The following is a 10,738-nucleotide window of genomic DNA, read 5'->3' on the forward strand; positions in this document are numbered from 1 at the left end:
CACTTAATTACGAGTACTTCAATTTTTGAGTTTTTTTGAGTTTTCTGATTAACATGAGTGCGACACGACACTACATACAAAACGAACTCATTTTGAGAATTTTATTCAAATAACGGTACATTTTTTTTCTTTTAAATTTATGAAAAATCTCATCTCATAAACGAATTAGAAAGAGACGCACACATGATTATTTGCTATTTATTTAATAAGTTTTACGTTATGAATGCATATGTTTAATACGACAAAAATTGAGCATAAAACTTAAAATCGATTAAATGTGCTTTTTTAAGTTTTCAGCTACGTGGTACACTTACTTTGTTTTATTAAATAGCAATGAATTATAGTACAATATCAATTCAAAACTGTTAATAACTACTTATATTACAAAACATACTTACATAGTAAGAATGTACATACATACATACATACATAAATGTTTCTTGACTTGTGAATTTAGATTGGCTGGATCCTTCGTTATACTCGTATGTAAGTAGGTATTCTTTCAAATTTAAATGAAAAATTTTGTTTCTGCTATTCTTATAAAAATAATATTTTTTTAGTCAATAGAATAAAAGTATTTTAAAAAGTTATTGAAAACTAACAGAAATTTGAATAATTGGTATTTTTATAAGGAAAAAAAAATTATAATTTTACTACGTCAACTTCATAGAAATTTATACAAACTAGATTGAATAGAAATTTCAACAGGGGGTACTAAATATGTATTATTTATTGATACGAATTTAACTTTCATATTAAAGTTTGCTGAAACTGCAAAGATAGTAAATTGTAATCTATTTATTAGCAGCAAGGTTCTCTTAAAATAAATAGATAAACCTTTTTAATATTACAAAAGAAATCTACATAAATATCTTTTTGCCAAAAAAAGTAAACACGTTTACATTTCTAAGTTAACCTAAACATTTCTAAGTTAATATACATAACTACTAAGTTTAATCAATATTTTGACGAAAATTAAGTTGATGATAAGAGCTTATTTATGTCAATAAGAAATGAGCATATTAAACCCAAAGTGCATATTAAATTTAGTACGAATTTGTTTAGTATTTTAAAAGATATGGTGCAAAAACTTTTACAAAAGGTCAACGGCTTTGATAATTTTTTTAAAATTCCAGGAGAATTTTTTGTTTTCCATTTCATATTCAGTACTTAGGTAGCCGGCGAAGTATGTATGTATATATTTTTAAATTAAGTAAATCACTTAAATAGGTTTGAAAAGGATTTTTTAGTAAAAATCGGTCTGTATTGAGCTTTCCTAAAAAATTAACAAAAAATTGTAATCAATTTGATATCATTGTTACACTGCTTTCATTGTTATTCCCAATAAAATTTTGACATTATTGTTTAAGTTTGAAAGCGCAATATCAAAAATTTTTATTCACTTATTCAGTTTTTCTTGGGTTTTCCTTACAATTTATACAAAAATTAAAATTTCAAGTCTTTAAAGCATAAAATATTATTTTCAACATTCATATAAAAAAAAATTAACTTTTATTTGGTACACTTTTCAAAACCCAATCCAAATATGGTGAATTTCCATTATCTATTGGTAAAGTTATAACTTCAGCTACGCTATATGGGTGATTGTCTCTTACCATTTTAGTTAATTCTTCGATACGGCTAGTTTTTGTTTTTATCATCACTAAATATTCTTGATCTTCATTAATTTTTCCTTCCCATACGTATACTGATGTTAAATTTGGTATAATATTAACACATGCAGCTAATTTTTGTTCAACTAATAAATGTGCTAGTTTCTTTGCTGTGTTTTCATTTGGTGTGGTAACAAAAGCAACACTAGCTGCACCAGATTCATATTTAATTTCATTTTCTGTCTGAGATTTTGTCGAGTCTGACATTTTATTGATTTGCGTTGTTCCTATACCAACAGTTGATCCTAGTATACTAAAACTTTTCGATCGAAATAAACAAATATATGATGCTCCTAATAATAATGGTTGAAGTAGTCGCATATCAGTTATTATAATTGATTAAATTTTAAATGCCTCATATAAGCTTTAATTATCTGGTTTGCAACACTAGAATATTTTTTAAATTTAGTCTTTTATCGCTGAAAATAAAAAAGCTTACCACTTCAAAGTTCTTTTAAAATTTGTGAATAAATTGCCTTGAATGAATGTATTCGCTTCCTTTTATCAATAAATATGGAAGGTTAATATATGGCCTTTAAACTCTATAATAATTGAACGTCTGGTTTCGTTCTAATGAAATTTTCTTTTTAAAAAAGAATAAGAGTGAAAAATAAAGAACGAGACAAAAATCTGTATGGAGATACAAAAGTTAATAAATTGCTAGGAAAAACTTGTGAAATAATGTTGAAATTTTATCTTTTCCTTGTGATATATGTTTACCTTTTTTATCTTTTCCTTATTTTGCAATTTTAAATTCATAAATATTCTTAGATATTTTGACAATTTTTTTTGTTATTGTTCCTACTATTTCCTATTTATAATTTTGACACTTTATTTTTTAGAGTCTCTTGTTTGAAGGGAGGCTATTTAATTTGAAAGGAAAGAATGAACAATGCGAAATTTTACATCGCCTCCAATCTTAAGCTTTCTTAAAGTATTATTCTTTTTGTTTATTACTTTAAGAACAAACTCTAGAAAAGTCTGAAGAAATTTAAATTTTACATGTCAAATGAATTATTAAATCAATACGGATTTTATGTCTTAGAACTCCTGTAAATCCAAGATTTTACAGGTTTACAGGAATCTTGAGCGGTACAGTTTCCATTCAAAACAAAATATAGTCTTATTTACCTAGTTAATCAGGATCGAGCGTTATTTTTGAGTGACGGTAGCCACGCATACAAATAATTTTGTAGCAACACAAAAAAAGCATTCCGTCACGTAAATTATCCACCGTTTTAAATTAAATCTACGACAAAATCTGGGGAGAATTGCACTGCACTGAAATTATCTAATATAATTTATTCCGACTTCATGACAAAATTTAATGGTTTTTTTTATTTATATCAGAATTATAGTCAAAATAAAATGCAGCTGATTGCTGTTAGAAACTCCAACAAAAATTTATTATCACTATTATTTGTTATGTCAAGTTGATATTTTTGTTATACCAAGTTGTCATCAATTTACTTTTAAAAAATTTGAAAGTAAATTTAATGGGAATAGACTAATAGAGTAGATATGTAATTTCTGTTATTTGCCTTTGTAAAAAGTTTGATGCCAAACAGTGTTTGGATATTTCATTTTGTCAGAGAAATCTTAGATTTTGTATATGTAAGCAGTGTCTAGTAGACCCGAATGCAAAAATGAACAAAATTTTGCTGAAAAAGCTTTGTCGGTAAGGTGAATGAAACGTAATAGCACGTCAATAATTGATGCATAAGTCATATGTCCGGACGAAAAATTTCCTTTTTATTTCCTCATTAAAATTTTTATAAAAATACCATGCAGCAAAATATTTATTTCAATCAAATGCAATCTACACACCCTTATTAAACAAAATTTATACACAAATCCCATATATATTTAACTCATTGGTTGAACAAGCTCTTAAATTTTTGCGCTCAAACAGCTGTCTTATTGATGAATATAAAAAGTGAAAACAAATTTAGCTCAATAAACAGCTAAAACTGAATTTAAATTTATTTAATTGAAAAGTGGATAAATTAAATATAGACTGGTTTTATTGTCGTACCTGAATATATTCCATGAAAAAAATAGAATTTGAATTTAAAGAAATGTTAAATTATCAATTAAATTTTTAAAATTAAAAATGCAAAATTTGCCAAAAACTCCAAAGAAACGTCCAGAGGAGAGCACCTATAAGACTCCCATACGGAAAAGTTCAATTGATCGGCCGTTAACGCCAAGCTTAAAAGCATTGGAAAACTTAGCAATCGAAACACCTGATAAGCCGTCTGTGAATCGCAGGAGATCAATGAGAAATATATCACCCCCGAAACGATATAGTGAAAATGAATATGAAATCAGAAGCAGTGCCAGAAAAAGACGTACCATAAATTATTGCGAAACGAATAATTTAGACGATGATATAGAAAAAGTTGAGAATGAGTTTGTGTTTCTTGAACTTAATGAAAATAAAGAAGTTGAACTATTCGATGAAGATGTTGATGTTGCTGGTAGGAATATTTACGGGTTTGTTACGCCTAAGAAAAAAGATGGGCTGCAAAAAATTGTTAAGAATACACCTAAAACACCAAAAACGCCTAAGACCCCCAGAACACCAAAAACTCCCGGCACATCGAAAGTAACAGATACAAAACGTCCCCGAAGAATAGGTACGTCTAAGTATTTCTAATGAAATTGCAATGTATTATAAAAATGTAATCTTAGATCTATTAACTAAAACACCTTGCCGTGTTCGAAATAAAATGAAAAAAGAAATTGCCAAAAAACTTCAAGAATCTTCAGATGATGATGACTTTTCTGCTGATGAAAGTGAGTACACTCCCTCGGAAGAGGAAGATAGTGGTTCAAGTGAGGAAAATCAGAATAACAGCTCATCTGATGAAGACAACGCTATTAACCAGGAAGTAAAACACACCAAAACCGTACAAGGAAATTTTAATCACGGATCATCTATATTTCCAAAAACACCAAGTAGTCGAAGATCAAACCGACTTTTAGCTAAAGAATATGTACCGAAAGCAGAAGAATATTTTACGGCTCATGCTAGTAAAAAAATTACTACCTCAAATCATACTTTAGATAGACTTAAGAATCCTAAATTACCTGCCGATCAGCTTTTCAGCATCTTAAAATCAATTGAAACATCAGCACCACACGAAAAAGCAATTTCAAATCTTCTAAAAGAATATCAAAACAATTTCACAAAATGGTTAATTATGTTGTCAGAAGGATTTAATATAATTTGTTACGGGCTTGGTTCTAAAAGGAAATTGCTTAATTGTTTTCATAAACAAATGCTTGCTGAAGAAGATGTTGTTGTGATTAATGGTTTTTTTCCAAGTTTAACATTAAAAGATATTTTAGATGGAATAGTAACCGATATTTTAGACATATCAAATTCCCCTACTAATCCACATGAAGCTGTAGATTTAATAGAAGAACAATATTCTCATTTGACAAAAAAGAGTTTGTTTTTGATTGTTCATAACATCGATGGGCCAATGTTGAGAAATTGTAAAGCACAAGAAATTTTAAGTCGTCTTGCAAAAATATCCAATATTCATTTAATAGCATCCATTGACCATATCAATGCACCTTTACGTAAGTACAAAAATTTTTCATATACATACATATGTAGATACCATCCTCGTTTGTTAAATTAAAGCTTAGACAGCATTCCGAATAAAATAGTTGTAAAACTTTTATTAATTATGAAAGTCTAGTAGATACTTAGTATAAATTGATTTAAATATACATATTTAATTTATTATTTTAGGAAATATGCAAATACTTACATACATACATATTTTGTGCAATTGAAAGAATTATTTTTCTTTTATAGTTTGGGATAGTGCAAAGCTAAGTAATTATAACTTTTTATGGTGGGATACAACAACTATGTTACCATACACAGATGAAACAGCTTTCGAGAATTCCCTAATGATACAAAATTCGGATGAACTGGCTTTGTCGTCTATGCGCAGTGTATTTTTATCCTTAACTACTAATTCACGTGGTATATATATGTTAATAGTAAAACATCAATTAAAACATGGCAAAACCGCTAATTATCAAGGTAGTATCTTATATTATTTGAATATTTTATAAATATTAAAAAAAATTATTCATGTTAGGGATGTCTTTTAAGGATTTGTATCATGCTTGTCGAGATGCATTTTTGGTGAGTTCTGATTTAGCATTAAGAGCTCAATTGACTGAATTTTTAGATCATAAATTGGTTCGTAGCAAGCGAAACGTAGATGGTACTGAGTTTCTTTTAATACCAATCAACGCTGAATTATTACAACAGCTTGTTAGTGAACAGGAAACAATTGATTAAAGAATACAAAGCTTGTAAAATTTTTTTATAATTTTACAATTATTAATGATAATTAATATAAGAAAGTTTTAATTTAAAATTCTTAGTAGGAGATCAATATCATTGACTATTTTTTTTTAAATAAAATCAGGATAAAATATACTTTGGGTAAAACGTCCTTCATGGAGGTGGGGGTATGTAATAATAGTTTAGAATTTCAGATAACAAAACTTATTCCTTATTTGGATAACTAAATTGATTAAAATGAAACGTTCATGTCGCCGATTGAATACTTGAGTGCCCCATTCGTTATTGGAAACCAATGGGCTTTAAAAACTGAAGTTCATTGGATACAGCCTAAAACATATTCATGTGTATATATGAATATCTTTTATAAAATGTGCCGTTTGAATGAGTGTCGTCTTGATTTTGAAAATTTTTTAAATCAACTCGACATACTGTGAGCGGTTCAAAGAAAACGCGATCAGTGTAATATACTATCTTCGATCATTGGTTTGTATTTCTAAAAAATCGACAAACTTGAGCCTGACAAACACTCACTTAAATTGTTTAACAAAGCTAGACAACCAAAAGCATATGTACATATGAGTTTTAATATGCTAAGAAAAGGTTGACAACACCGGCTATAATTTCTCCAAGTTCAAAAACTAATTATATACATAATATGTATGTATTTATACATCCATACAAAATATGTATATAGTTACTTATCTTTTTGTTACGTACAACTTAAACTTTTGACATATTTTTGCAAGGGTACGTAGACTTTTGCCATTGAGTGTATGTACGCAAATAGAACAGCAGTTTTTTAAAATTTCAAAATTGTAAAGTCAAAATCATTGCGGTGAACGGCAACGGCGAGCAGTTTTCGTTGTTAAGTATTAACTCAAAACACGTTGTTGCTCTAAATTGGAAAATCAATGTTTTGCATAAAAACTGGTTCAGTGTTTTGCATATAATGTAACACAAGGAATACATGATATAAAAAAAAACGCCACTGGTAAAAAAAGAATTTCAGCTATTTTATCACCGGCGGTTAAATTTGACGCGGTAATTTCGCGAGATTTTCACTCCCACTAAGATAAGTGCATTCCATATGAATTTTGACATTTCGTTTGGTTAACGTTAAGAAAATAATATTAATTGACTGTTGCTTTTATATTTTTTCCTTTTTCGTAAATTATGAGCGAGATTAAGTGCAAAATAATTTAAAAGGTGATAGATGTTTTCCTTGAAGTTATTTAAATCACAAAAAAATAGTAGTGAAAATTAGTTTGGTTAATTATCCGTATATTTTATTTTTTTTATTTTGTGAATGTTGTTTCTTTAGAAAAAAAAATAACCTATTGTCAATTTCCTATTATATTCTATTATTAATTTCACTTATTTTTTTACTTTATTAATAAAAATTTAAAATTGCCCAAAAAGAATCAAGTTCAAACTGAAAGAAATTGTTATTTATTTGCACGCTGCAAGTACTGACATGTCAGTGAAAAACCACATAATGTTGGCTAACCTGATTATCTTATGAAAATTATTTGATGTTTGACATTGACGTTTCTTTGACAGTAAAGTTGTCTGATAGAATCTCTTGAATCGAATGTAATTAAAATAATTTTTTTTATTTTGAATTTTACCTATAATTTGCGTTTAATATTTTGCAAATTAATTTCAAAAAATAAATAAATAAATAATAATATTGTGTTAATTTAAAAGTTATTAATTTTCGGATAAAAAAAAAACAAGAGAATAATATTTAAATTTTGAAGTTTTTCATTTTTTTTTTCTTTTTGTTGGGAATTTATTTTTAAGTGTGTTGTTTTGATAGTAAAAATCGAAAAACCCTGGTTTTCATAATATTTTGAAAAATACGAACCATTTGGATCGAAATCAAAATTTCAAGAAAAGAAAAAATACTATTTAATATAAAATAATTTAAATTAAGGAAAAATATTTAGATTTTTTCATAAAGGTAAGAAAAAATTAATTAAAAATTGTCATTTGGCTCATGTCTGCTTTTAAAGGGAGACAATATTTTCGCTTTTCTTTTTTTTTGACGTACTCATTATACCTATTAGTGTTAATCTCAAGGGCAGACAAATTCTTATTTATGTATTTAATTGCCCTAAATATGAAGAAAAATAAATTTAAAATAATATAAAAATATTGGTATATTTGATATATTTATTTGAAGTAAATCTCATTGAAATTTAAATTATGGTAGTAGCAAAATATATTGTGTACAAGATGGTTTTGGTTTTATTAAAAATTTAAAATTGAAGTCAGTGAAAAGAAAAAAATGTAAATTACCGACCTAAAGACTCGAAAGTAAATCATCTTTTTATCTCTTTCTATTATATTTGTAACAATGAAAGTTTGTTACCTGTGTACTGTTGTATGTAATCTTTAAAATTGTTTTTAAGTGGACAACTTCTAATTGGGCCTGTTTTTTGAAACAGTGAAATTAGATTTTTAATTCAAAGTACGGCTAACAAATCTTAAATAAAAAAAAATCATCTAAAATTATTAAATTGAGCAAATAAAGGAAACAGACTGTATTGTAAGATATTTTCTCATTAGTATTCAAAGTTAAATAGATAGGTTTGTTTTCTCATTTTAATTTCAAAATCATTCACAAATAAACAAACACATTTCTAGTTTATATTTTTATCTACTATTTAATATTTGTTTTAAAAACAGCATTTAAGGTTTTATAACTTTATTTACTTACTTATATGTGTACAATACATACCTATACCTACATTAACTAGATTATAGAAAAAGTATATGTAATGTTTTTTCCCATTACATTTTATACTGAACTAACAAATAAGCTCCAAATAAAAAACGTAATTGAAAAAAATTAATGCAAATGAAAAATTTTTATCTGAAAGATAACAAACCGGTATGGAGATTTCGTTTAAACTAATATCATTGCATACACATATTGTATGTCATATGATTATTAAGTATATGTACATATTTATATATGTAAATAACGTGTATTACTATATACTAAATCATCTGCAACAAAATATTACGAGTACAAATAGTTATTTAGTAAGAAATGCGATAAATCGCAAAAAAAAAAATTAGCTGACAGGCATAGCATAAATTTAAATCAAATCAATTAACAAATTGTCGCTATTTACTTACATACATATGTATGTACATATATATTTTTGATTAATAAAATATATGTACTTTTTTAATAAATTGCGAAACAATAAATTCAAAATGATCAAAATTGTCATTGTCTGGCTTGATTTTTTTTTGCTTTTTAATTGGATTTTTACGGGCTTTTCTTTTTTCTTGTCTAATTTTCTGTTTTTTGTTCGTTGTGAAAATTTATGACAAAATCAGTTAACTTTGACTGAAATATTACAATATTAATATACTGGAGTGGGCATGCACATACTCATGTAGTTATTTATTGAGGCATATGTGTATGTATTCATATGACTTTTAACTGGTATTTCATTGTAAAGGCAAAAATAAAAACCAATAATAGGCTACTAGAACAGAAACCATTATGAATTTGCGAAGCATAAAATTGAGTCAATTAAAGAGATAGATTTTGTTTAAAAGCAAAAATAATGTTTTGAAACTGTGGCACATTAAAGAACAAGAATCAGTTATAAAACATTTGATTATTAGTTTATTTTTTTTTATTGTAGTCGCGTGCCAGAAATTGTTTGTTGCTTTTTTGCAATTATTTTTCTTCTCTATTGTGGAAAGTAGGAAATTTTAGTTTATTTTGAATGAATTTGGTTCTACATAATATGTACATATGTATGTAAATATAAACCAAATGAACATTTAAAGAAATTTTCAAACTGAAACGTTTGCCAAATTTTTTACTCTCTGATTTTTGTACCAGTTAAAAAAAAACTAGCCAGTACTTATTGATTCAGTTAGATTTTTGTTGTATACATGCTATGTCTTTAATTTGAAATTATTTTACTTATGTAGGTATACTGAAATTAATTGAAAAATTTGAATTTTTTTTAACATTTAAATAATAACTAAAGAGGGCTACATATTATTAATCTTTAAAAATTTTCACAAAATTTCATGTCTATAAGGAATTTTATTACTTTTATCTATAATGTTGTAAACTACAATCAGGTTATTGTTGTTGCAATTCTGATATACTTATTTCAACCAGGAGTTAAGTTTTTTGTTGCCAGCGTTATTGTTAACAAAAAAGAAAAACTAAATAAAATTTTTTATGGAACAAACATAATTTGTTCGCTCATATTTAGCTAAAATAAAGACACAATAAAATTAAAAATATTTTGCTATTATTGTCATTTTGCAGTTTCATAGCTATAGATTTCTAGACATCATGCACATATGACATCATGCCAGTCATCACGCACTTATATTACAACATAATATAAAATTGTATGGTAATTAGCGTCTTGGCATACTTTAATGTTACACGTACCTATAAGAATTTGCATGTAGATAGATTACAAATCCTTTAATTGAAGTAAAATGAAATTATTGTGGGCGAGATAAATTGAATTTTTATAATAATTTGTGTTTTGTTTTATTTTTCAACTATTATTATTAAACGAATAACTTTTAATATTTCTTATTTTGTTTACATTTTTGTTAAGGTGCACATTAAATCAATTGGGCATTGATTTCGTGCGTTTAATAGTTTTTTCCTCGAAAATAAATGTACATTGCATTATTATTAAAAAATTTTTATTTATTAATACTCAAA

General features: G+C 26.5%; 2 protein-coding genes across 3 annotated transcripts; one reads left to right on the forward strand and one right to left on the reverse strand.

The window, feature by feature from the left end:
• The first annotated feature begins 340 nt into the window (after positions 1-340).
• LOC129609517 (origin recognition complex subunit 2) lies at positions 341-6,088 on the forward strand. Of its 2 annotated transcripts, XM_055521484.1 has the most exons (5): positions 341-486; positions 3,814-4,312; positions 4,368-5,264; positions 5,506-5,739; positions 5,798-6,088. In XM_055521484.1, exons 2-5 carry the CDS (start codon positions 3,952-3,954, stop codon positions 6,001-6,003), a joined length of 1,698 nt encoding a protein of 565 aa, XP_055377459.1. In that variant the 5' UTR covers positions 341-486; positions 3,814-3,951; the 3' UTR covers positions 6,004-6,088. The 2 variants fall into 2 exon arrangements, with proteins under 2 accessions (XP_055377459.1, XP_055377448.1); XM_055521473.1 differs by lacking the exon at positions 341-486 and having other exon boundaries at positions 3,606-4,312.
• LOC129609529 (protein CutA homolog) lies at positions 1,453-2,488 on the reverse strand. The gene is made up of 3 exons (XM_055521497.1): positions 2,394-2,488; positions 2,113-2,303; positions 1,453-2,060 (listed from the first exon to the last, which is right to left on the reverse strand). Exon 3 carries the CDS (start codon positions 1,992-1,994, stop codon positions 1,506-1,508), a length of 489 nt encoding a protein of 162 aa, XP_055377472.1. The 5' UTR covers positions 1,995-2,060; positions 2,113-2,303; positions 2,394-2,488; the 3' UTR covers positions 1,453-1,505.
• Positions 6,089-10,738: the final 4,650 nt, after the last annotated feature.

This window comes from Condylostylus longicornis, unplaced genomic scaffold (assembly GCF_029603195.1).
Source record: "Condylostylus longicornis isolate FDR11 unplaced genomic scaffold, ASM2960319v2 ptg000004l, whole genome shotgun sequence".
In the NCBI taxonomy this organism is placed as follows: Eukaryota; Metazoa; Arthropoda; class Insecta; order Diptera; family Dolichopodidae; genus Condylostylus; species Condylostylus longicornis.

What these genes read in the sequence shown, in the direction of transcription:
- LOC129609529 (XM_055521497.1), bottom strand. Translation starts at nt 1,994, where the DNA reads ATGCGACTACTTCAACCATTATTATTAGGAGCATCATATATTTGTTTA.
- LOC129609517 (XM_055521473.1), top strand. Translation starts at nt 3,787, where the DNA reads ATGCAAAATTTGCCAAAAACTCCAAAGAAACGTCCAGAGGAGAGCACC. An exon ending in AAAACGTCCCCGAAGAATAG is followed by an intron (nt 4,313 to 4,367) that starts GTACGTCTAAGT and finishes ATGTAATCTTAG; the next exon opens with ATCTATTAACTAAAACACCT. An exon ending in CCATATCAATGCACCTTTAC is followed by an intron (nt 5,265 to 5,505) that starts GTAAGTACAAAA and finishes TTTCTTTTATAG; the next exon opens with TTTGGGATAGTGCAAAGCTA.